At 34.2% G+C, this 27,832-nt stretch overlaps 1 protein-coding gene across 1 annotated transcript; it reads right to left on the bottom strand.

The window, feature by feature from the left end:
- Window positions 1-4,046: 4,046 nt before the first annotated feature.
- LOC105773068 (WAT1-related protein At4g08300) lies at window positions 4,047-6,266 on the bottom strand. Its single transcript, XM_012594693.2, has 7 exons — window positions 5,964-6,266; window positions 5,803-5,865; window positions 5,594-5,710; window positions 5,253-5,490; window positions 5,011-5,169; window positions 4,685-4,836; window positions 4,047-4,509 (listed from the first exon to the last, which is right to left on the bottom strand). The coding sequence occupies exons 1-7, from the start codon at window positions 6,173-6,175 to the stop codon at window positions 4,296-4,298; spliced, it is 1,155 nt and encodes a 384-aa protein (XP_012450147.1). The 5' UTR covers window positions 6,176-6,266; the 3' UTR covers window positions 4,047-4,295.
- Between the last annotated feature and the right edge of the window lie 21,566 nt (window positions 6,267-27,832).

The following is a 27,832-nucleotide window of genomic DNA, read 5'->3' as shown; positions in this document are numbered from 1 at the left end:
TTCATAATTTTTAGTCCACCAAAGTTGAAGTGTTCGCCAACTTTGCATGAATGGTAATCTCGCAACAAATTTAGTGTCTTATTTTTCTGTAACCTTAGGCACAAGTCTCGAGACTAGATGAACAAGTTTCATGACTTGATTATTGTGGCTTAATTCTTACATTTCTAGGTTTAAGTCTCAAGACTGGTTGAACAAGTCTTGATATATGGTAATGAAGTCCCAAGCCCGAAGTATAGATACATTGACCTAGGTATCAAGATCTGATATATAAATTTTTAATAAATGCTAAAAGTAACATATTTTAACCTCATTTTTAATGTGTTTTTAGGTGATTATTTGTTGTTAATTTTGAATTTTATGCTCCTAATCCTTTAATTTCATGTTTTTATGCTTAATAGAACATTTGGGAGAAAAATGAGCAAAAAACGAGCGAAAACCCGAAAAATAGGAGCAAGCTATAGGAGCCACACGGGCTGACCCATTCCACACAGTCGTGTGACCCACAGGGCTACCACACGACTATGTGGTAGGTCGTGTCGATTACGCGGATTTGCACTCTGAATAGCAAAAAATCACCATTTTTAGGTTTTTCGAGCATTCTAAGACGTATATATGACAAAAATAAGAAGATAGGAGTGAGTCGTCATAGAATATTTGAGAAAATAACTCAAAAACCACCATTGAAGCCGATTCTAAAGCAAAATTTCTGTCAAGATGGAAGATTCCCAGTTGCTTTCTTAGAAGATTATCATAAGTTTTTTTATTTCTTTCGGTTATACTAGACCTAATCATGGGTTGGGCCACCAGGCCCGGTCAAAATGTGGGAGGGTTTGGGCAAAAATATAGTCCCAAAAAATGGGCTTGGACAAAAAAATAAGGACTGTTTAAAAAATGGGTCGGGCCTCGGGTAAGGCATTTTTGGCCAGGCTTGGCCCGGCCCGAATTCACTAAAGGACAAAAAAAATCTGCTCTTTTTTTTTTTGAATATTATTTTCTTGTTGTTTTCTCCCTGTTTTACTACCATTTTACTATTATGTTGCTACTATTTTGTTGTTATTGTTTGGATATTATATAAAACTTATTTTATTGTTAATTTTGTTATTATTTTAAAGACATTTGTTATTATTTTATTATTTTAGAGGCATTTGCTTGTTAAGTTGCATTTATCTTAGTGTTATTTAAGTCCACATATTTTTTAAAATTTATTTTCAATTTGTTGGGAAATATTTATTTTGATGTTTTTAGTATTTTTGATGTATTATGTATATTTAAAAATTATATAAAAATAATATAAAAAATTAATACGAGCGGGTCGGGTTGGGCCCAGGTTTTAGCATTTTTATCTGGGTCGGGCTTGGGCAAAATTTTAAGCCTATTTTTTGGGTTGGGCTGGGCCCGAGCCTAGTAAATGGGCCTAAATTTTTAGTTGAGCCCGACCCATGAGCACCTCTAGGTTATACTATATCTTGAATGTTTTTATTTGCAAGTATGAAATAATTTTCTAAATACCTAGCGAAAATGAACCTTATAATGGATTCTGTCGTTTGATTTTTATTTTACGTAATAAATACTTAGATCTTGTTCTCAATTATGTGTGATTAATTTCTTGGTTTAATATTTCTAGACTATTGAACCATGTTTGATGTGCTTAAATCGAAGGTTGAATAGCCCTATTTAAGAGTAGATCTTGCATAATTAAGTGGAGTTGCATGCAATCTTAGAAATAGGACGACATAAATTTACCGGATTAGAATCAAATCTAATAGGAGAATTTATAGCACGAGTTAATGCGATAATATGAGTTTTAATTAGAAAGAAATTTCAATTAATCAACCTATAGTCAGTTGCTCTTACTCTCGAAAGAGATATTAGCATAATTTAGGTATTTTTATGGATCATAATACTAAGTAAAGAAATTGTGTAATTTAGATTATAGCAATAGATGAAATCTAGGTGAATTCTTTCTTGGGTATTGTTTTGTTTCTTGGTTGTTAATCGTTTATTTTCCTGATTTGTTTTTTGCCGTGTTCATTAGTTAATTAATTTAGTTATTAATCAATCACTCAAATTATTTGGTTAAATAATATAAACATAGTAATTACTAGTACTTTTAGTCTTCGTGAGAATGCTATCTTTGCTCATCATAACTATATTATTATTTGATAGGTGCACTTGCCTTAGTCTAATTTTTAGTTAGTTTCGTGAACATCAATTTTATAATTTGGGCTTCCAATTGACGTTTCAAGGCCCATTTGAGCTCAATTTTTTTTATGATTTATAAGTTTTTGGAATGAATAAATGCAAGTTAAAAACTCAAGTTTAGATGCATAATGATTAAACAATTTGAGTGATTGGGTTGTTTCGACAACTAATGTGACACTGTTTGTCTAACTGGGCCTTTAGACCAAGTAAGCGGTGTCACAAGAATTGAGCCATAATATATATATATATATATATGTGTGTGTGTGTGTGTGTGTGTGTGCGCGCGCGCGCGCGTGCGTGCGTGTGTGGTGCTCTTCACAAGATAGCTATATGCAATTGGCGTCCCTCTACTCATGATGCAATGGTTTGAAGAATGAAAACTTGGAGTACTTTTGCATAAAATAGGTATTGGTTCCTTTAATCTCGATGCTCATATGTTTAATGAGCTTGTTAGTCATACAAAATTGAAGGACGAGAGAACTTGTTTGCCTTTTCCCTTGTTTATTTTTTAGTTGTTGACGAGGCAAAAGGACATTACAACAGCTGAAGATATTTTTAAGACACTAGCAGCATATATTAAAATCTCAATCAAGGTTAAGAGGGTAAGCATGTTGGTGATGCTACTCAAGTTTATCCAAAAACAATAGGTGTAATAGAAGAAGCAGATGGGGAACGTAGTGTTACCATTCCAAAAGCCGCACAAAATCTAGGTGCAACAATGAAGGTTAAGACACTTTAAACAAGAGACAAATTGAGGTTGTTCAATTTATGTTTGACATACAAAGATTTTAGATCCTCCCTTTGGATTTTTATCAAAAAGGAGGAGAGAGCATCACTACTTTTCAACTTAAAGGAAGTTGCTACACTTGTTGGTATGGCATTTTGTTTAGGGAGTTTATTGTTTTGGAGTTTATTTTTTGAAACTATTTCTTTAGGGGGAATTTCTTTTCTATACTTTTAACTATTTTTATTTCAGATCATGTTACGATTATATTTCAAACACTTGCTACTTTTGCTTACTTGAATGATATTGCTTAGTTATTGGTATGAAAGTGTTTTACTGCTATTGGTTTTCTCAAAAATGTCAAAGGGAGAGATTGTTGATGCACAACTCGTAGTGAGCCTTGTGGTAGTGGTTTCAGGTGTTGGCACATCTTTTTCCAAACCTATAATAGATAGTTTATACACTAGTATAAAGGGTTGGTAGCTTTGACGTGGTAACTTATCCTTTCAAGCTGTAAAATTATGATAATTTGTATGTCGCATCTATTAAAGACAATGATCCTTTTTCAAGTAAAACAAGTGTCAAACTTGAATACCGTATAAGGTATCAAACCTTTAGAAAAGTATAATTATATAACAACGTTATTCCACAATATTTAAAAGTTTAGTGTTTTCAAAAGTATTTATAATGTTGCAATAAAAATATTTTAAACAATGTTAATTGTTACAACAATATTCAGAAGTGAAATATTTTTGAAATATTTATAATGTAGTAACAATTTATATTATCTCAAAATATTTGGAAAATCATATAATACTAAAATAAGGTTAATTGTTTTGATTTTTTCCTTTTGCATCTTGATAATATAGAAAATGGTTAGAATATGTCATAAATTGATGTACTCTTGAAAATTTAGAATTTAGTACTTGTATTTTTATTTTAGAAATTTAGTTTTCTATTTTCATATTTTAAAATCTGGGTTTAAATGTTAACATCGTTAAATTATTTTTGTTAATTTTGTTGGAGTGATATTTTGAAATAAAAAAAAATACTCACTTGATAGTTATGTAACGAAAAAAGTGGTGTTGTAATGAACTAGAAAACAAGGGAAGAAATGAAATAGATGGAGAAGAACGGCAAACCGCAAGGGTTCATTGTTTTTTACTTCACCAAATTAAAGCCTCAGAGTACAATCAAAAGGTGATATATATAAAGACACAAGTTACTTTGATGCAGAGAAGCCGAGAGAGGGGGGGGGGGGAGGGGGATGGGATGGTTACATAGTACTTTATCTTTTTCGCTTGTGGAAGAACAACTCTGCTTCAAATTCACATAAACAATGGAAATTAAGGAAATGTTATTATGTTCCTTAAGTGCTAAAGGGTCTGTTTGAAGCTGGAATCTTAACAATTTTGGCATCTCCATCAATGCTCTCATCAACATTGATTGATTTAGCATTGTTTGTGATTGGCAATTCTTGCAGGCCTTTGCTTTTCTCATCACTTTCTGGGCTTTTCCCATCTTTGCTTTTACCCCACACCACAGTGTAAAGCCCTGAGACTATGATAATGGCTCCAAGAATGCTGAAATCAACCACACACCAAAAAAAAAAAAAAATCGAAGCAGCATCAGAATCCACCAAAATGAATAAGACTTGTAAATTGTTTTACTGGTGATTTTGCATTGCGTCACTATGGGAAAAGTAATTATCTTTAACACTTGATAGTGAACGTATTTTCATAATTGTTGTCAATATACCTTCCAAGGTGCACTTGTTCTGATAAAACAAAGGTACCGAGAGCAGCAGTGATGATCATGCATAGAGGGCTGAATGACGTAAGGAACACCGGTCCTCGTTCCCGGATCACCACTCCTTGCACGTAATACGCAATCCCAGAGCAAACTATTCCCTAATCCAATCACAAAATTGGCACATTTATGTGTCTGTTTATTTTGTTTTTATTAAACTTTTCAAAGTGCATCAATGGCTGGCCAAAAAGGCTTGTAAAGCAATAGACAAAAGGTGGTATCTCTCCTTTTTGTTTATGTTATTCATTGTATTTGGTTTTTATTGGTGCACTTACAGAGTAAGACGCAGCAAGGAGCCTTGAATCCCAACCTAGTTTCCAAGCACTTATACCCCGGACCATGATAAGGGACGCTACTGCATTTTCGATCGTTCCCATCAAGCATATCCAAGCTGTAAGAGAGAGCTCGGCTGGGTACATCTTCAACGTGAAGGACTGAACCATAAACCATATCCAATACAATTAGGTGGAGAACATGCATGTAGTGTAAACCAAACTTTGAATATGTTTCCACTCACTTGCAAAATAAAGTAACTTGACCAGCTTAAGATACTTGCTAGAAGCATTATGGTGCCAGTAACCCAGTGTTTGTCTGCAGATTCAGTGGTGGTGCCATGGTGTGCCACGCCTCCTGATTTGATGAAATCAACAATTGGACCTTTGTACAAAGTCATCACCATTGCCCCTACCACAGTGATTGCTGTTCCAATGATCTTTGCTACACTGTATATCTTCTTCAAATTGATCTTCTCTAACCTGATTGATATAATTAGCATATTAAACAATGATTCAGCACATACGTGTATATATATTTATATATTAATAAATTATGGAATTAAATTGGTCTGAATTCTTTCACCTAAAAATCATTGCCAATATGAAAGTAACAGCAGGAAGCATGTTGACGAAAGCCGATGAATATGTTGCAGTTGTCTTCATCATTCCCAAATAGTATAAGTTCTGGTCAAGTACTGGTCTGTAGTAGACAATCAACAGCGTTATTATAGAGTATAGACCCTTTGCATGCTTTAATATATAGCACATAAGGATGCAAAAAAGAAGCATTACTCGAGCAAACCAAGAACCACAATCCTGAGGAAGATAGGAAGGGTCATCTTTGGCCGGATTTTCCTGCATAAAACAAAGGAAAAAGAGAAAACAAGCTAAGAAATCGATCCATGAAATAACGCGGTCTATCTATTTGAGAAACTGTGAGAAGAAGAGGAAACCTTTCGAGAACAAAGGCAAAGGGAGCAATGATAATGGTGGCAACAACATGACGATAGGTACAAAGGATGAAATTACTCATTCCATGCTTTAAAGAAACCAAGGAGATGATATACATCCCTGCATATCCAAATTGCAGGGAGATGATTGCCAAGAATGGTTTCACTTTGTTCCATACATTAGACAAAGCTGCACATGGCATTTGGTCTCCCATTGTTTCTCTAACAGCAGTCTCTTACTCTCTCTTTTAGTTTTTTTCTCTATAGAGAGTACTCACTCTGACGCTGCCAACTTCTAAATGAGAACTTCCCTTCTTATAGATAAATTTCCAAGTGGAAATGAAATAAAGGCAAGTGCATTATTTTCCAATAAATGTAAGAGCTGTATAAGTCCAAGGCTCTTTGATTGATTGACATCTATTATTTTTTTTCATTTCACGGTGTATATCTATTTGCGAAGGTAACAACTGTTATCATAATCAATTTATCTTTCAAATTAAACCAAAGGTAAATTAGTGAGAATTCAAAACTTAAATTGTATTATTAAAAAATTAAAAATTAAAATGTAATTTTAATGTTAAATAAGTTTTTTTCTTGTTATAAATAACTTTTCAAACAAAATTTAAAAAAAAGTTTAAAATTGAACTTTTATTTTGTTTTTTTTCTTTTCCGGATTATTACCATTATTTTGTCGCTTTAACTAGTTCTTAATTAATTCAAAAGATTTCGGTTAGATGGTTTATACTAAATCCACCATTTCCAAATCGGATTAAATCGATTAGTTGGATCGAAAATTGACCGATTGGACTGATTTTTATTCTAAATTTCTTTAATATTTTATTTAATTAAACTGAATAAACCAATCAAATTAATTCAGAATACCTTAACAAAATCAAATATAGTACTAATTTCCATTCCAACCCGCGAATTCAGTCCCCCCATTCTTAATATAAATTTCCTTATCCATTGATCCAAATTAACCCTCTTGCATTGCTGATAGAAGCCACAAAAAATAAAATTAAAAAAAAAATAGAGAAAGAAGTGTGTTTATGTGGATGTGTGTGAATATGATGCTTTCCTTTATATTATTTAAAATTTATATATTGTCTTGTGGGGATTTGATTCATTGACCACCAAATGATGTTGAGGGTAAGTGGGGATGATGCATGCAAAAATTATGTTAGCCTTTTGTGTTAGAGGTGTTGGGTGCTATAAAGCGTGGCCTCCATATATATATTTTTCTAAAATCATTGTTTGCTTAAAACACTGTGCTAGTTCTTGACTTCGAAAAAAAGTTCATTTTTAATACAGAATTGAAATTAAAATAAAATATTTTGATTTTTACTAATTAGTGTAATTGTGTACAGATTAGGCTTGGAACATGTAGGTAGAAGTTTGAAACCTAAAATTCTTTGTTTTATTTATTGATTTGATACTATATAGTAGATTGGGCTTAATTCCTTATCTTCTTATTGATAATCTCGAATGTCTGCACTCAAATACATTTATTCTTATTCCTTTTCATTATTTTTGTTTGGGTTTTTAGCAAATTAATTACGATAAATTTAAGTTTTCAATTAGTATTAATTACAGTTTAGCGGTTGTAATTTTGATGTCATCTAATATACATATATCTAGTTTCTAGTGTGGATGATTTTAATATTCTGAATCCATGAAAGGTTTAATCCTCGTGTCACCAACATATATGTATAATAAAAATTTTAATTTCGATTAAATTAAAAACCTTCATATCTTTTAATTTTAATTTTAAATTCACAGCTTGGTGTATCAAATGATGGACCAAAAGAAAAAGGCTTTAAATATCCAAATATAAAATAATGGTTTAATGAATAGTTGAAGGGGAGACAAAGCAAAATTGGTGCTTTCGTATTTGGATTCCAACACCAAAAATCAGGTTGGTTGATGGAATCCCACGAAACATTCGTCAGACATCTTTTATAATTATTACAACATCTCATTTTTTTAATTCACAATAATAGGAATCAATTTTCACAAATGAAGTTTTAATTGTGTAATATTAAAATAACCTATTTAATGTAATTATAAGGTAAAATAAAGTTACGGGTGTTAATGATATGACAATAAAATTATCTTCTAGTATATATTAAGTTTTTAATTAAGTTGACATCAATTTAGCTTGAAAATTATTATAAACACCGTATTTTTATAAAGAAACTTTCATAAATATATGATTTATATATTTTAAAAAAATTTATAAATATATTCTTTCTACATAAAATTTTTCTGAAGCTCGACTCAAAATACACGGCCAGCATTAAACTCTTTTCACCAAATGTATCAAAGAATAGAAAAAGCAAAGGAGTTTTTCCCTTTGCTTATCCTTGATGATGATGAAGAGTCACAGAAAATGACTAGCCCTGCAATTAGCTTTTTCCAGGTTTTGTTTCCATTTCTTGATATTGTTCCCAACTGGGTAATTTCATTGACACGTTTCTCAATTTCGGTTTTATTTCACTATTTGACATTCAATTCGGAAGTATCTACGATTGATTCATCGTTTCTAAAATTACACAAGTACTCTGTGAAGGATTGAAGTATCAGCAACAGAAGCATGATGGTTGACAGAACTTATCACCCATCTCCCATGAAATGTTATTCCCTCACCCTTCCTGTGACCCAAAGATTGAGAAACTGTATATAGATTTATTCACTTTAAGTGCTCTTGGAATTAGTTGACACTGTTTTTTCGAATTTCTTTTGGAAATAATCTTCATTATAATAAATAAATAAGGGAATCTACTGAAAGCAGATGCAGTTTCTTTAAGCCCTTTCATCATATTCAAAAGTGTGATGTACATGCATAAATGGCAAGTAGGTAAGCAGATAAAATTATTCCACCCATTGGGATTTAAATTATGTACACCAAAACAGGTTTTTAGCGGCGCTTTTTAGTGCCACAAAAGGTCTTTGCGGCGCTTCCTCAAGCGCCGCAAAAAATGCCGCTAACGACAGCGTCGCTAACGTTTGCAGCGTTTACAAAAATAAACGCTGCTAAAGGTCATGTTCTTTAGCGGCGCTTAGAAAAAAACGCCGCTAAAGATCATGTTCTTTAGCAACGCTTAGAAAAATGCGCCGCTAAAGATCATATTCTTTAGCGGCGTTTTTCTTCAAGCTTAAAAGAGTTGCTGCAAATGCATCTTTTATTGGTGTCTGTCTGGTTCATCAATAGAATATTTTTGTCTCCTCCATCAATGTATACAAAGTATATATAGAATGTGATTTTAGTTCTCGAGTATCTCAAGAAATTGGAAAGAAAAAAAAAATTACATAACGTATTAACCACAGTTATTGAATAATAATAATAATAATAATAATAATAATAATAATAGACCTGAACCCGTTGTTAATATACAGAAGTAAAGTATAAAAAAAAGTGACAACGGAAATGGACACTTTTGATGACTATTAAAAGAAATGAATAACAAACAGAATGGCTAGTTCAGCTCAATTCTCAACTGATTCAATTTCACTAAGCTTAACAAATTCACCGTTCACCATTTGTTTGTTATTCAAATGGTTATAAATATTATATTTCATTTGTGGGTTCTTCCTCTCAACAGACTTGTATATACTTTCTCTGGAACAAGTCAGATGCCTTACAAGCATTTTTAATATTTAAACAGAATGTTGAGTTGTAGTTAGGAACTAAGATCAAACAACTTCAAAGTAATGGAGGTGGGGAATTCGTAGTTTTGACCTCCTTCTCCAACATTTTGGCATTTAACATCGCGTTTCCTGACCACATACCTCTAAACAAAATGGCCTAGTTGAATGGCGCCACCAGCAAATAATTGAAACTAGCTTAACCCTTATCGCTCAAGCATTATTACCACTTTCATATTGGGTTGATGCTTTCACTCCTGTAGTTTATTTAATGAACTTACTGCCTACAAAAGCACTTCATGGTGTACAAGTGTGTTGACCAACATGGCAAGATCTACATTTCGCGACATGTACAATTTGATGAATGTGTGTTTCCTCATGTTGATCGTTTTGATTTATCTACAGTGTCTCCAATCAATAGCTCCACCAACAATGATTCTATTTGTACACTACCAATTGTTCTTGTACCACATGTTGTGGTCTCTTCAGCTCTGCCTGAGTCTCCATTTCTCCTCCCCACAATCACTCTCATAAGAGCTCCCACACTTTGCTTCCATCAGTCTCATCTGATCCTGTTAACAACTCGTTGTCTCTTGGTTCTTCAGCAAGTGCTACACAACATTATCCTTATCCACCTCATCTTAGAAACACCCATCCTATGGTTACTAGGAGTAAGGAAAACATTTTCAAACCTAAAGCATATGTTGCAACTGTTAGGACAATGGAACCCTCCAACATTCATGAAGCTATCTTTATCTCATCATGGAAAGATGTTGTCCTTGATGAATCACAAGCTCTAACTTGTAATGGCACCTGGGATTTAGTTCTTTCTCCTCCAAATTCCTCCATTGTTGGGTGTACGTGGTTGTTCAAAAATAAAAAAGAATTCTAATGGCTCAGTTGTTCAAAATAAGGCACGACTCGTAGTACAAGGCCTCTTTCAAATTACGGGTATGGATTACCATAAAACATTTAGTTTTGTTGTTAAAGCTAACACAATGCACACTATGCTTGCTTTGGTTACAAATGGAAGTTAAGACATGTGGATGTCAACAATGCCTTATTGAATGTGAGTTTGGCTGAGAAGGTGTACGTGAGACAACCACTAGGGTTCGAGGTTGTCGATGCTCATGAAAATTTGCTAGCTTGTAAGCTTAACAAGGCTCTGTACGACCTTAAATAGGCTCCTAGAGTCTGGTTTAAAAAACTCCATGATTTCTTAGTTCAGGACCTGTAATTTTAGTCTTCCAAGGCTGATTATTCATTGTTATTCAAGAAGTACCCTACTGGTAGTAATGTGTTTCTTTTTGTTTATGTTGACGATATCATAGTTACTAGTGACTCTAATTCTTTGATTGAATCATTTATTCAATCTCTCAATAGTCAATCTTCTCTGAAGGATTTATGAGAGCTCAGTTTTTTCCTTAGATTTGAGGTACCTCGCTATAGTGATTCAATGCATGTATCACAAAGGAAGTATAAAAAAGAGCTTTTGGAGAAAACAAACATGTGGTATGCCAAGTTTGTTGCTACACCTATGGTCAGTTCACCAACGTTGTCCTCTCTTGGTGGTTCACCCTTCCAAAATTGAACCAAATATAGGCAGATTGTAGGGGGTCTTCAATACCTCTGTTTAACTTGACTTGAAATTACATTTGTAGTGAATAAAGTCTCACAATAGATGCACTTTCCATATTATGTGCATTGGGCTACAGTAAAAAGAATCTTAAGATACGTTTGAGGCACGTTAGATCATGGTCTGGTTTTCCAACCCTCAGCAATCTGTCTGACAGGATTCTCTGATACTGATTGGGCAAGCTCACTTGAAGATCGCAAGTTAACATCTAGTTTTTGCATTTATCTTGGTGACAACTTGATTGGATGGTTGTCTAAGAAACAAAGGGTTATGTCCAGGTCCACATTTGAGGGGAAATACGGAAGCCTTGTAAATGCTACTGCAGAGATAACTTGGTTTCAGTCTCTTTTCAATAAGATATGAATCTCTTTACAATAGACTCCAGTGGTGTAGTGTGATAATACCAGCTCTGTAGCTTTGGCAGCAAACCCAGTCTTACATGTACGGGTCAAACATGTTGAACTCAATGTGCATTTTTTGTATGACAAGGTGTTAAATGACAAACCCACTAACAGTAGGTGCATTTTCCAGATTTTGTGATTAACTGAATGTTACTGCACTTGAAGAATTTCAACAAGAAAATGTAGGGGGAATATTAGAAGAAATGAATAACAAACAGAATGGCCAGCTTAACTCAATTCTCAACTGATTCAATTTCACCAAGCTTAACAAATTCACCGTTCACCACTTGTTTGTTACAAAATGATTCATTTACAATAAAGTTTTGGTATATTACCTGTATATATATTGAGGTCCTGTGCACCTTGATGGATATGATTGAGGGAACATTTTCCCTTTCATCTATAATTTCTTGTAATGGCACTACGATAAACAACATAAAAATAGGGGACAATATATTATTTACATAGTTCGATTTTCCTATGTCTGCAAAGCCTAGCTTAATGAGATAAATCTACTATATTTCAACTCAATACAACTAGTGTCCTAGTTTTATCACACATAGTATAGAATCCTCAATTTTGTACTAAAAAACTAGATCTCTCACCACTAAATTCTCTCTCCAAGAATTTAGTTTGTAAATCACCAACAAAAATTTTTCGCTGAAAGCTTTGGAATTGTTTTTCCTTGCACATGCCGGAGGTAACTCAAGATGGAACTCGTCAACAGTAGTTTGTTTCAAGTTTTCGCATTCCTTATTTTTCGTAATGAATTTTTTTCTTTAAATTTGTCTTGTTAAGGTATGCATTTAGGGTCATTTTTAATTTTGGACTTTAATATTTATTTTAATCAGTTCACGTTTTAGTAAATGATTAAATATTTTAAAATATGAGTGCATGCTTAAGGATTTGCTTCATTTTGCAAAACTTTTGAATGATTGATTGAACAGGTTATTTCAACAACCACTGTAACGCTCCGGATCCAATCGGGTGGTTTTACAATTTCAAATGCACAAACACAATAATGCTCCTCGATGAACTTATAAGTGCTCTCAAATACTCAGTACAAATACTAATACAAGTCTCTCAAATATATAGAAATTTTGTAATACCCTAAAATTTAGGGTTAGAAGTTTTGACATTGTGGTTAAGATCATTAAATAGGTTAAGCACTTGAGTGAATTTTCGCGTTTTAATACAAGAATGAGCTTACTGGTTTGGTGGTGGTGAGTGTGTTAGTTTACCTTTGGGTTTTGAGTTTGAGTCCTCATGTGTGTTTTGATAACTTAATTTATTTTGGTTTTGCTTTTTAATTATTAAAGATTTACTTTTAAAATTTGAAAGAGGAGGCTTTTTAGTTTCACATTCTTTTCTTTTTTTTTCTTATTTTTTTGTTCCCTCTGGTATTTTTCTGTTCTTTCCCCAAATTTCAGTTCTTTTGATTTCTTGTTTCTTCCGTTTTACACTCACATTACATGTTGTTTGTCAAGACTGATCATCCTCGTGTGTTTCGTTTTATCGGAGGTGAAGCGGGTAGGTTTTATTTATGATGGTTTATGATAGAATTGCTTCTGTTTCTATTATTTGTTAATTGAAGTTCTTATAGTTTAAGTTTATGTGTGAAATTGAGGTTTCTGAATAGTTTGGTGAGAGCGAATCGATTGATCCTTGGTGCTTGATATCGCGTTCTAAGGTTTGTGTTCTGAAACAGTTTAACTTCGGTATCAAATTATGGTGGAATTCGATAATGTCTTGTGTGTTTCTAAAATTGGTTATTTGAAGTATCGTATTGTTAATGAATTGCATGAAATTCTGTATGTTTTGGCATAATTCTAGGTTACCAAGGGTTAGGGATCGTTTCAACATCAAAAGCATAATTTTTAGGTTATTTCGGTGTGGTTTCGTGACCACACAGGTGGCCACACGGGCATGTTCCGTACACGGGCGGTCCACACAGCCATGTTCAATTGGGAAATTAGGGTGTTCGATGGTTCTTGGTTTCACACGGCCTGGTCACACGGGCGTGTGAGATCTCCACACTATCGTGTCTCATCTGTTATTTATTTTTGGCACTTTTGGACAATGAGCTACACGGGCTACTCACATGGCCATGTAACTTGCTCACACGGGCGTGTGTCTCCTCCACATGGACGTGTAGGCCTCACACGACCTAGACACTTCCACATGGCCAGGGCACACGACCATGTGGCCCTATTTTGTAGAATTTTTATTTTGAGTCATAAACTTTCTGTTTTATGGTTCTATGTAATCTGACCTTCGTTTAAGCTTCGGTAAGTGTGTTTGAGACTGGTTTAGTTTGGTTCGTGTATATATATACGTTTATGGGCTTTAATTTTATTGCTCGTTTATGTGATGAATAAGTATGAGTTTATTATTGTTGCCGTAACTGAATATTAGAATACAAGTGTAATCAAATCTGAATATGTTTAAACTAGAAATGTTAATGTTCGTTTCTTTATGTTGTCGGTGTAATGTGAGCATTTTTGCATAGCATAAAAATTTTAGGATCTGGTTATAAAGAGAAGGAAGACAGACTTAGCAATTTTAACTACGATACTTTTGTATAGCAATTTACCGCACTATCTCATACGTATATTATCTTAGCTGTTTATAGTTACGCAATTGGCATAGTTTCACGTTGTGGTGTGTAGGGTGGATGAACCTATTATGGTTCTATGTGGTGTATAAGGTGGACGGGCCTACCATAGCCCTTATGCGGTGTACTAGATGGACGAAGTGGTGTTTGGTTAGTGGGTGGGATTTTTTACTTATGCATCCATTCGCATCTGAATATACATCTATTTGTTAGAACATTTTGTCTATTTATGTGAACATTTGGTTATTGACAATATAGTTAATATCATGTAATATGTTCTGATTATTGCATATGATTGGAACATCATTTTTGTGGTTTGATATTGTGTTTGACATACCGATTGAGACTTTTGTAAGTGATATTTTTATACATATGCTTGTCTAAAGTATTTATTATTCACTCTATCTTTTGCCATCTGGTCATGTTTCGGACTCACACTGAGCTCGCGTAGCTCATCTCTGTAGTGTTTTCCTTTCAGGTGCTTTCCGTGTTTTGGAGTTGAACTCGACATAGCGAAGGTCTTAGAGTTCTTTGATCGGGTTGATTTCGAATACTGTTATGATAAACTATTCGAATTATGCACATTTGTTTTTACACATAAGTATATGTGTACTGTGGTACGAGAATTTTTAAGTTACTTTGAAATTGTTGAAAAATATTGATTTGATTTATTCCTAACAGATCTTAAACGTCTGTTATATGTTGTTTCAAAAACAACTACGTATCATTTAATCTACTAAAATTACGAAGCATAAGGTTTTAGCGAAGAATTTTCTATGGTTATAAATGAGTTTTATCTCCACCATTTTGGTTGGCCAGTGTAACTCCTGGAATTCGATTTAACTTCTAGGTCGGGTTTTGGGGTGTTACATTTAGTGGTATGAGAGCTAAGTTTGCAAAAACTCGGCCTGTGTTTTTATGTATCCGTGTGCGCATGTATTTGTTTAAAAAATTCTAAAAAATTGTACCACAATGTTTCGAAAGAGTTTTTAAGAAAATAAAATGTCTGAGACTCCGATGCTGGTCCGTGCGAAACTCTGAACTTGTCAAATTAGTTCTATAAGATTATAAATGTAATGTTTAGACATTTATCTTTGTGTTCGATTTTGGTAGTGTAGATTCTTGAGATTAGTTTGAAGTTCGATATGGATTCTAGTGATAAGCAAAATCGTGAGGGTCAGTTTGGTAAGACTCTCGAGGAGTCGTCGGCTTCTTTGGGACGTGTGTTTGTTCAGGAGTCAAAATTTAATACTGTTCAGTTAACTACAATTAGTGATAACCCGGAGGTTAGTACTAAGGCATTGATTTGGGTAGTGGGAGAAGTTTTAGAGAAGATCTTTGAGGCTAGTTTAAAGAGAACTAGAGAAATGGTTCAAGGTAGATGTGTGTATTGTGGGAAGAAAATAGATCGTAGTCCTTCGAGGTTGGAGCCTCGATCTGCGAAGCATGTCAAGTCTCAGCGAAATGTTAGTAAGAGTATGTGGGAGGTTCCAGTAGTGGCGGGAGTGTGTCAGTTTGTGGGCATTGTAAGAAGCATCATCCGGGCGATTGTTGGAAAAAGTTGGGAGCGTGTCTCAGATGCGAGTCCACTGGGCATCGGATTAAGGACTATCCTCGACGACATTGAGTCAGGTATGGTTGTGTGATATTGTTGGCTTTGTGTGTTATTGTTTATGAATTATTTGACTTTCTGAATATGGCATTGTGTTTGTGTGTGTAATAGAAAAGGAAACTGATCTGGTTTAGTGGTTAAGTGTTCTAGGTATGTATGCGAAATTTTAAGGTTTAGTATGATATGGTAGTGTTTCGAGGTAAGAGTACACAGCGGGAGTGTATTCGTGAGTTTTGTGTTTAGACGGTTGTTCTGTTAGATGGAAATTTCCGAGACGAAATTTTTTTAAGGATAGGTGAATTGTAATACCTAGGAATTTTGGGTTAGAAGTTTTGAGGTTGTAGTTAGGGTTATTGAATAGGTCGAGCACTTGAGTGGGTTTTCGTGTTTTAATGTAAGAATGAACCTGCTGGTTTGGTAGTGGTGAGTGTGTTAGTTTACCTTTGGGTTCCGAGTTCGAGTCCTCATGTTTGTTTTGATGAATTCAATTGTTTTGGTTTTGGTTTTTAATTTTTAAAGATTTACTTTTAAAATTTGAAAGAGGAGGTTTTTAGTTTCACATTCTTTTCATTTTTCCTATTTTTTTGTTCACTCTGTTATTTTTTGGTTCTTTCCCCAAATTTCAGTTCTTTTAATTTCTTTTTTCTTCTGTTTTACACTCACGTTACTTGTTATTTGTCAAGACTGATCGTCCTCGTATGTTTTGTTTTATCGAAGGTGAAGCGGGTAGGTTTTATTCATGAGGGTTTATGATAGAATTGCTTCTGTTTCTATTATTTGTTAATTGAAGTTCTTATAGTTTAAGTTTATGTGTGAACTTGAGGTTTCTGAATAGTTTGGTGAGAGCGAATCGGTTGATCCTTGGTGCTTGATATCGTGTTCTAAGGTGTGTGTTCTGAAACGGTTTAACTTCGGTATCGAATTGTGGTGGAATTCGATAATGCCTTGTGTGTTTATGAAATTGGTTATTTGAAGTATCGTATTGTTAATGAATTGCATGAAATTATGTATGTTTTGGCATAATTCTAGGTTACCAAGGGTTAGGGATCGTTTCGACATCAAAAGCATAATTTTCAAGCTGTTTCGGTATGGTTTTGTGACCACACAGGAGATCCATACAGCCATGTTTAATTGGGAAATTAGAGTGTTTGATGGTTCTTGGTTCCACACGGCTTGGTCACACTGGCGTGTGAGATCTTCACACTGCCGTGTCTCCTCTGCTATTTATTTTTGGCACTTTTGGACAGTGAGCTACACGGGCTACTCACATGGCCATGTAACTTGCTCACACGGGCATGTGTCTCCCCCACATGGACGTGTAGGCCTCACATAGCCTAGACACTTCCACACGGCCATGTGGCCCTATTTTGCAGAATTTTTATTTTGAGTCATAAACTTTCTGTTTTATGTTTCTATGTAATCCGACCTTCGTTCAAGCTTCGGTAAGTCTATTTGGGACTGATTTAGTTTTGTTCATGTATATATGTACGTTTATGGGCTTTAATTTTATTGCTCGTTTATGTGATGAATAAGTATGGGTTTATTATTGTTGTCGTAACTGAATATTAGAATACAAGTGTAATCAAATCTGAATATGTTCAAACTAGAAATGTTAATGTCTGTTTCTTTATGTTGTCGGTGTAATGTGTGCTTTTTTGCATAGCATGAAAATTTTGGGATCTGGTTATAAAGAGAAGGAAGACAGACTTAGAAGTTTTAACTACGATACTTTTGTATAGCGGTTTACCGCACTATACTATACGCATATTATCTCAGCTGTATACAGTTACGCAAGTGGCATAGTTTCATGTTGTGGTGTGTAGGGTGGATGGACCTATTATGGTTCTATGTGGTGTGCAGGGTGGACGGGCCTACCATAGCCCTTATGCGGTGTGCTGGATGGACGAAGTGGTGTTTTGTTGGTGGGGGATTTTTGACTTATGCACCCATTCGCATCTGAATATACATCAATTTGTTAGAACATTTTGTCTGTTTATGTGAACATTTGGTTATTGACAATATAGTAATGTCATGTAATATGTTCTGATTATTGCGTATGATTGGAACATCATTTTTGTGGTTTGATATGGTATTCGACATACCGATTGAAACTTTCGTAAGTGATATTTTTATACATATGCTTGTCTGAAGTATTTATTGTGTCACTCCGTCTTTTTTCATCTGGTCATGTTTCGGACTCACACTGAGCTCACGTAGCTCATCTCTGTAGTGTTTTCCTTTCAAGTACATTCCATGTTTTGGAGCTAGACTTGGCATAGTGGAGGTCTCAGAGTTCTTTGATCGGTTTGATTTCAAATAATGTTATGATAAACTATTCAAATTATGCACCTTTGTTTTTGCACATAAGTCTATGTGTACTGTGGTGCGGGAATATTTAAGTTACTTTGAAATTGTTCAAAAACACTTATTTGATTTATTCCTAATGGTTCTTAAACGTTTGTTATATGTTATTTCCAAAAACAACTACGTATCATTTAATCTACTAAAATTACGAAGTATAAGGGTTTAGCAAAGAATTTTCAATGGTTATAAATAAGTTTTATCTCCGCCACTTTGGTTGGCAAATGTAACTCTCGGAATTCGGTCTAACTTTTTGGCCAGGTTTTGAGGTGTTACAAGTTTTTTAGACTAGCTAACATACAAAAGATGAATTACAATATCTTTTAAAGAGAAGCTAAAATAGCTAAATACAATATAATAATAACAAATAAAGTTAGGTGGATTGTTAGAAGATAAATCTTCAAGTTTTGTCACAAACCAACATCGTTGATACAAGGCATTTGGTAAGATTAAGCTGATCTGATCTGATCTAATTTAATCATTAAGATATATTTCTCCAACTGGATTGATATTCATTTATGGGCTTGCATAATTCTATACTATCACCACAGCTTAAAGATTTTGTTTCAATAAATTGTCAATTTCAAATATAGCAAGTAGCACCCAGTCACAATGAGGATGGAAGTGGGCACTTCCATTGGCACATAGCTAGCTACTTGAAAAACTTGCCTCAACAATATCTTTATTTGGAATTTTTTTGAACAAAATCAAATAAGGCAAGAAGTTAATTAACAAACCAACTATAGCTTTCCCTTAGCACAATTCCCTTAATCCAACATACTTAACTTAGAATATAATTAAGTAGACTAACCATCAATACTTTGCTTAGAATTTGCATCAATAATCAAAATACTATAGTTATATTTGAGTGAGAAGTTGATAAGTAAATATGCACTAAAGTGAAAATATCTAGCTATTAGAATAGTTCAAAAGTCCAAGTCTAACGATCAAAATAAAAAATTCTGAAAAGTAGATAAACAATTAGGTCAGTAGAGCACAACAACAACAACTTCCTTATACCCCCTTTTGTACAAAAAGATTGCAAAATATTGATATAAGGGAGTGCAAGCAAGTCATTGTGCAAGGCTTTTCTCACAATAATTGATCTTCTGGATCACCTTGACTTCAACTCGTAACTTGGCAATAATGTAGTTGTGTGACTCAATAGAGGAAGTGTGATCATCAACCATTCACTTTTTGAAACTAGCAAGAACGAATTTAGTGATTGTAGAGTTGCGAGCTCACTAAATCTGTGAAGTCACAAAACATGTGAACTCTGTTAGGTGAGCTTATACATGCAAGCCCTTTCTTTGCAAGTTGTCAACTTGCACTAACATGATGATAGTTTTTTATGAGATATTTTGGTTGCTGATTAGACTAAAATCAGCGAATAGAGAGGCAAGTTGTATTGTACAAGTTTCAAGACTTGCCAAGTTGTAATTATTTATTATTATTTTCAGCTTATTTAAGTATAGTTGTTCATGTAAACTGATATGTTGAAATGAAAAATAGCAGTTCATAATTTGTTTACTTCTTTGTTTTGTTTTATTGCTTTTTGTCTCAATACATTATTTCATCAAATATCCAACAATTGGTATCTAGAGCCACTTATCTTTGAGGGTCTTAACCTTTGTTTCTATAAAAATGTATTCAACAAGTGTTTCACCACCTCCACCCCCTGTTTTCATAGGAGAAAACTATCATAGCTAGGTAGTAAAAATGAAAACTTATCTTCAAGCCTTTGATCTTTAAGAGGTCGTAAATGCTGAAATAGAACCACCAGCCTTGAGAGTAAATCCAACACTTGCTCAAATGAGACAACATAATGAGGAATGTACAAAAAAAAACATAAGGCAATGTCCTGTCTGCAAAAAAGTGTTTCAAATATAATTTTTGCAAGAATTATGGCTTGTGATACTCCTAAACAAGCTTGGGATAAGCTCAATAAGGAGTTCCTAGGTTCGCAGAAGACAAGGCAGCAACATATGATCAATCTCAGATGAGATTTTGAAAACCTCAAGAAGAATGAAGCTGAGGCTGTAAAGTAATACTCAAACAGAATCATGGTAGTGGTGAACCAAATAAGACTGCTAGGGGACCAATTCTCGGACATTCAAGTAGTTGAAAATGTGATTACCACACTTTCTGAGATATATGAATAAAAAATATCCTCACTGAAAGATTCGAGAGATCTTTCAACAATCTCACTCTCTGAATTAATCAATGCTCTGTACGTTCAAGAACAAATAAGGGCAAGTAAAGAAGAGGGGTACACTGAGGGAGCCTTTCAAGCCAGAAACAGAAAAGGCTTGAGCTCCTCAAATTAGAAAAGAAAGAATAGTTGGTCAGAGAAGAAAAAAAGTAAAAAAAAAGACAGTGGAAAGAAAAAATATCCACTGTGCTCACATTGTAAGAAGTTAGGTCACCCTGAGAGAGTCTGTTGGTTCAGGCCCAATGCTCAATGCAGAAATTGCAAGCAGTTTGGCCGTGAAGAAAGGGTGTACAAGAATAAAGGGCAGGCACAATAACAAAATACTCAGGCACAAATAGAAAAATTCAACCAAGAAGAATTCATGTTTGTTGTCTCTTACAAAGCCTAGTTCGCTGCCTCCTGCGAAACTCAGTTCGCTTCATCATGTGAACCCTCCTGCGATGCCGTTCGTTGCACCATGCAAACCGTCCAACAAAGAAAGAAAGAACTAGCTTGTTGAAAGTGGTTGTACAAGTCGCATGACTACAAATGTAAGCATTTTTAAGAGCTTTGACAAGAGTTTCCACTCCAAGGTGAAAGTTCAAAATGGCCAGTACAACGAAGCAATAGGAAAGAGAGATGTTTTGATTAAAACACCATGAGGTACTAAACTTGTAACTAACATTCTTTTAGTTCCAGACATAGATCAAAATCTACTAAATGTAGGTTAGCTACTCGAGAAGAGATATTCTGTGGTATTCAAGGATAATAAATGTTAAATCATTGATCTTAGTGGATGCGAGCTCATATCAAAGACGATGGCTGATAGAATTTTTGTTGTTAATTGGAACTTGAGAACTTTTATTTCTTATACTAGTTCGCTAGATGAAAGCAAATTACACGACAAAAAAATAGGACACATTGACTATAGATATTTAAGTCAAATGTCCAAAAATAATTTGGTTGAAATATTATCAAATATGACTAATCACGAATATGTATGCAAAGTGTACTTGGGAAACAGGCGAGGCTTCCATTTTTTAGGAACAAAGCATGGCGAACCAGTGAAAAAGTATACGTAGTACATACTAAAATTTACGAACCCATGAAAACAAGTTCGCCAAATGGAAGTAGGTACTTTAAGTTGTTTATTGATGATTGTACAAGGTTCTGTTGGGTGTACTTCATGAAGAACAAGTCTGAAGTAGCTGAGGTCTTCTTCAAGTTTAAAGCTATGGTGGAAAATCAAGCTGGTTGCAAACTTAAGATGATAAGGTTAAACAATGGGGCAGAGTACACTTTAGAAAATTTTCAAAAATTCTACGAAGAGGCTGGTGTCCATCATCAGTTGAGCAACGAGTATAACCCACAAAAAAATGGAGCAAGTGAAAGAAAAAATAGAACAGTTATGAATATCGCTCGTTGCTTGAGAGTAAACTACCAAATGATTTTTGGGTAGAAGTAGTAAACACTGTCGTTTATTAGCTAAATAGACTACCAAATTAAGTTGTTGAAGGGAAAACACCATTCAAGGCCTGGTATGGCTTTAAACCTTCTATTTCTCACGCAAGAGTGTTTGGTTACACATGCTTTGTTCATGTTCTAGGAGAGAAAAGAAACAAGCTGGACAGTAGACTGCAGCCAGGGATTTTTGTTGGATATTCTAGTGTTAAGAGAGATTATAGAATTTATAATCCTTTCTCCAAGAAGATTATTATAAGCAGAAATGTGAAGTTCAATAAAGGGAGAATCTGAAAATGGAATACAACAAATGAGGAGATGCACGAACAGGGGGGACTGAAACTCGATCTATAACCCACCGGAGATTAAACTAAAAATGAAGTAGTTGATGACCATTGAGTGCGAAGGACCAGGTCAATAACTGAAATCTATCAAAGGTGTAATATGACAAAGCTGGAACCAGTCATCTTCAAAGAAGCAACCCAAGAAGTTGAATGAAGAAGTGTTATGAAAGATGAAATCAACATGATCAACAAAAATGAAACATAAGAGCTGGTAGACAGACCAGTTCATAAGAAAGTAATTAGAGTTAAATAGGTGTTTAGGATGTAACACCCGTAACCTGTATATGTCGTTGGAACAAGATTATGGAGCATTACTAGAATTTACAGATCAGTTAAGTAGATAATTCATATCATATAGCATTTATATCAGAAATCAATCATAATTTCTCTTATATGAGCCCTCGAAGCCCAAAATACACATTAGAAAGAGCTTGGGACTAAACCGAGTACTCAAAATTTTTCCAAGGTGTAGAGGCCACAAGGTCAATAGACATGCCCGTGTGGAAATTTAAAATAGGGGGATACGACCATGGTTCAGCTCGTGTTCAAACTAGGGAGCTCTTTGACTTGGGTCACACAACCAAGCCACACGCCCGTGTGCTAGGCCGTGTGATCAATTCTAAGTATACTGACTTGTATACATTTTAAAATACAGGGGACACACGGCCGTGTCACATAACTGTGTGTCACACACGGCTGAGACACACGCCTATGTCTCTATCCGTGTGAACGAAAATAAGCCACTTCCAAGCTTAATTTCTCACTCATTGTGGTATCAACCCATACACAACAACTTTCACATTCACAAAACCATATCAAAGCATTCAAAACAAGCCAAAATCATATTTTAAATATGACATATTACCACATACAACCAATGTGCTCTTAAGCACCTCAAATGACAATTTATTATCATGTCTACCTAATGTTCATATTTACCTTGATAACCAAATGCATATATGCATAATCAAGCTCATACTTCAAACATGATAAGTCCACTTATATACACATCAAAACATACCAAACATAAGCCATTCAAATGGCTAGTATCAACCAAACATTTACATGCCATCATTAGCCAAAATCACCTATACTTGTCATTATAACCTAAATTGATCTACTATATATATATATATATATATATATATATATATACCAAATCGGCCGATGGATAGTGTGATGTGTCTCCAACCAACTTCCAACCTTAACGAGCTTTCAAGTTACTATAAAATAGGGAAAATAAACGGAGTAAGCATTTTATGCTTAGTAAGTTCATATAGCATGGAATTTAACTTACCATTTAATAACATTTAAGGCAAGTATACAAGAAATATCCAAATCAACTTGGCCAAAAGCCTAAACACATATCCTCATCATGTTAGCCATGTAAACACATATAGTAACCATAAACATGGTTGAAAATAGTCACTAGAAAGTTCCATATTCATATATCATCCATCTCATAACAAAACATTGCCCGTTGAAACATTTAAAATATTGATAGGTACACGGGTAGGACACACTAAGTGTACAAAACTGTAATTTGTCAATTCATATTCAGGAAAGCTCATGTGAGCATATAAACAAGTATCTCTTTCGAGCCTTATAACAGGAAGCTCATGTGAGCCATGTAACGAGAAGCTCATAAGAGCCATAATCGAGAAGCTCATGCGAGCCAATATCGGGAAGCTTCGGAGAGCTATTAATAAGGAAGCTCACGAGAGCCAATTATCAGAAAGCTCATGAGAGCCAATTATTAAGAAGCTCCAGAGAGCCAATTATCGGGAAGCTCATACGAGCCATAAACGGGAAGCTCAAGAGAGCCAAATAATAGAATGCTCATGAGAGCTAATTAACGGGATGCCCTTGCGAGCTGTGATGTATCCGCAACACATGCCGGACCACAACCAATCGGGAACCCTTAATGACAGTGTCATTTGTATCCATCGAATTTCATAGTTTCAAACGGGACTTAGCATTTGTTAGATATTTCTGGATATGTGATCAGTACTTATACATGGCAAGCATACATTTTACAATCATAATATTCAATTTAAACATACAAATACACAATTTAGTTGCATAAACTTACCTCGACAATGTTCGTGAACTTGTACGCTACTAATTCGATACTTTTTCTTTACCTCGATCTAGCTCCATATTAGATCTATCTGGATCTATACAAATGAATTTAGTTCAATTTAATACAACTCACATTCAATTTAGTCCAATACACATTTTTGGTAAAATTACTATTTTGCCCTATACTTTTAATAAATTATGATTTTGTCCCTAGGCTCGGAAAATAAAATTCATACAATTTAATCCTATTCCAAGCCTAGTAGATTTTCATATATAACAATAGCAGCCCATGTATTTCATAAAATTTAGAATTTTCCATCTTTTCAATTTAGTCCCTAAATCATAATTTCATCAAAATTCACTTTACAAAAGTTGTTTATCTATCAATAACTTTCAATTTTCTTCCATAAAACTTCAAAATTCAACTATATTCATCCATGGAAAAACCCTAATACTTTGATAGTTTTACAAATTAATCCCCGAGATAGCTAGATTAAGCTATTACGACCTCGAAAACATAAAAATCATTAAAAACGGGACAAGAATACATACCTAATTAAGCCAAAATAGCTTGCTTGAACTCAACACCCATAAATAAGGTTTCCATGCCTTTAATTTTAGGAAAGATGATAAGATATGATGATATTAGATTTTTATTTTATTTATCATCTTTTATTTATTTGCTTTCCAATTTCATTATTTTCTTTATTGAATTTTCCAATGACGAATAATCATGCTTATCTACTAACTCAACTTATTGGTCTATTTTCCATATAAGGACCTCAAATTTTGAATTCCATAGCTATTTGATCCTTTTAGCTACTAGAGTTCAACTTTTGCACTTTATGCAATTTGGTCCTTTACATCAAATTAGACACGTAGACGGTAAAATTTCTTTACGAAATTTTCATACGACATTTTTATCATAATGCAGACCATTAAATAATATTAAAATAATTTTTCTTCTGGACTCGAATTTGTGGTCAGGAAACCACTGTTCTGATTTCATTGAAAACGGGCTATTACATAAGACCAAGATGAATCCTGATGGTTCAGTCAATAGATACAAAGCCAGATTAGTTGCAAAGGGTTTAGTTAACAATATAGAATGGATTTCACTGAAACCTTCGCACTTGTTGCGAGGTTAGATGCCATAAGGCTACTACTAACTTTTGCAACTCAAAAGGGTTGGAGAATACATCAAATAGATGTGAAGTCACCCTTTCTGAATGGTTTCTTAAAGGAAGACATTTATGTCGATCAACCTCAAGGGTTCGTAGTGTCTGGATGTGAGGCAAAGGTATACAAACTGAAGAAAACATTGTATAGCCTAAAGCAAGAACCAAGGGTATGGTATGAAAGGATCAACAATCATCTAACAGACTTGGGATTTGAAAGAAGTGTCAGCAAACCCACACTATATGTGAAGAAAGTTGGTAATGAAACTTTTCTCATTATATCATTATATGTTAATGATTTATTTTTGATTGGAAGCAATAGTGAACTAGTGGTAGATTTCAAAGAGCAAATGCAAGTGAAATTTGAAATGTCAAACTTGGGAGAAATGACATATTGCCTCGGTTTGGAAGTGATTCAAGCTCACGATACAATTTTTATAAACCAAAAGGGGTTTGCGGTGAAGATTCTGCGAAAATATTGTATGGAGAATTGTAAGCTAGCGAACACCCCTATCGCACAAAGTGAGAAGTTCGTCAACAATGAAGATGTTAAAAGAGTTGATTAAAAAGCTATAAAAGCTTGGTTGGATGCCTACTTTATTTGATTGTATCCAGACCTGACATAATGTTCGCTGTAAGTTTGTTGTCAAGGTACTTGCATTATTACAATGCGAACCGCTACAGAGTAGTAAAAAGGGTTCTATGATATGTAAAAGGAACTCTAAGCCATGAAGTGAAATTTGTGAAAACTGAAAAGATCAAGTTACTTGGGTACTCTGACAGTGGTTGGGCTGGGTCTACCGAATATATGAAGAGCACTTCAGGTTATTTCTTCACTCTAGGATCCAATGTTTTTTGTTGGTGCTCGAAGAAGCAAGAAACAGTATCACAATCAACAACTGAAGCAGAATATGTTGCAGCTGCAGCCGCTGTAAACCAAGCCATTTGGTTAAGGAAGCTACTAAATTATTTAAATCTAAATCAAAAGGAGGCAACAGAGATGAAGTGCGATAATTAGTCTACTGTCGCAATTGCAAAAAAAGCTAGTGTTCCATGGAAGAACAAAACACTTCAAAATCAAGTAATATTTTGTGAGAGAAGTGGAACAAGTTAAGGAAGTAACTTTGGTTCACTGTAATTCACAAGATTAGTTAGCAGACATTCTAACAAAAACTCTTGGTAAGATGAAGTTCGAGAAGTTGTGATATGATATTGGGGTTCACAGCATGGAGGCCAAGGAGGAGTGTTGCGAAGTGACCATACATTCCATAGAGAACATAGATCGCACAACTACGAGTTGATCCAAACCTGCGAGCTCATTCGAAGATGCGAACTCATCAAATGTGTAAGCTCACTAAAGCTGCAAAGTCAAAAAACGTGCGACCTCTGTTATGCGAGCTTATACATGCGAGCCCTTTCTTTGCAAGTTGCCAACTTGCATTGAAATGATGATAATTTTTTTATGAGATGTTTTGGTTGCTGATTAGACTAAAATCAACCAATAGAGAGACAAGTTGTACTATACAAGTTCCAAGACTTGCCAAGTTGTAAGTATTTATTATTATTTTTAGCTTATTTAAGCATAGTTGTTCGTGTAAACAGATATGTTGAAATGAAAAACAGAAGTTCATAATTCATTTGCTTCTTTATTTTATTTTATTACTTTCTGTCTCAATACATTCTTTCATCAAATATCCAATAGTTTTCACAAACAAGTCAGAGATTAGAATACCCTAATTGAAAAGCTTTATAAACGGAGTTAATACTCTTTTAATTAGGTGAAGCAAGTTTTTATGTTACTTTTTAAGATCATGTTCTATGTATAGCAAAATGAAAGAAGAAACTATAAGCTAATGAAGTAATTGGTATTGAAAAATAACAATATACTTAGAAAAGTTGTACCCATGCTGAAAGTTTATTCACATAGCTTAATAATGGCTGCCTTTATAATTTTTTTTCATATAAAAAGGAAAAAAAAAAAGAAATTCCCAAAGCAAGGTGAGCTAAGAGAGCTCCTAGAAATGTGGGTTTTTTTTTATTATTAAAAAAACTCCATTTTCATGTTCCATAAGACAAAGAAGAAAGAAACTCATGGCTAATTGATGGATTATGAATCACTAAGTTCATTGGATGTTTCTTTAAAGTGGCTTTAGTGATTGGGGGATTAGGTATGCTAATGGACCAAGCTTTCCATCTTAATTATTTTAATTTCGAATATATTTGTTGTGAGGTTTGATTATATAATTCACATGGAAACTATGCCACCATAAATGGGTTCATCAGGAAAAAGTGATTGCTGAAGTTGATTGGGACTAATGAATTCCATTATTTTGTTTGAAGTTTGGTT

This window comes from Gossypium raimondii, chromosome 6 (genome assembly GCF_025698545.1).
Source record: "Gossypium raimondii isolate GPD5lz chromosome 6, ASM2569854v1, whole genome shotgun sequence".
In the NCBI taxonomy this organism is placed as follows: domain Eukaryota; kingdom Viridiplantae; phylum Streptophyta; class Magnoliopsida; order Malvales; family Malvaceae; genus Gossypium; species Gossypium raimondii.
Note: the sequence above shows the minus strand (reverse complement) of the source record. Positions and strands in the feature narration are given on the sequence as shown.

Coding starts and splice junctions, on each gene's coding strand:
- LOC105773068 (XM_012594693.2), bottom strand. CDS start 6,175: ATGGGAGACCAAATGCCATGTGCAGCTTTGTCTAATGTATGGAACAAA. Junction 5,170..5,252: donor CAAGTTACTTTATTTTGCAA/GTGAGTGGAAAC, acceptor TTTATGGTTCAG/TCCTTCACGTTGAAGATGTA. Junction 4,837..5,010: donor TCCTTGCTGCGTCTTACTCT/GTAAGTGCACCA, acceptor TGATTGGATTAG/GGAATAGTTTGCTCTGGGAT.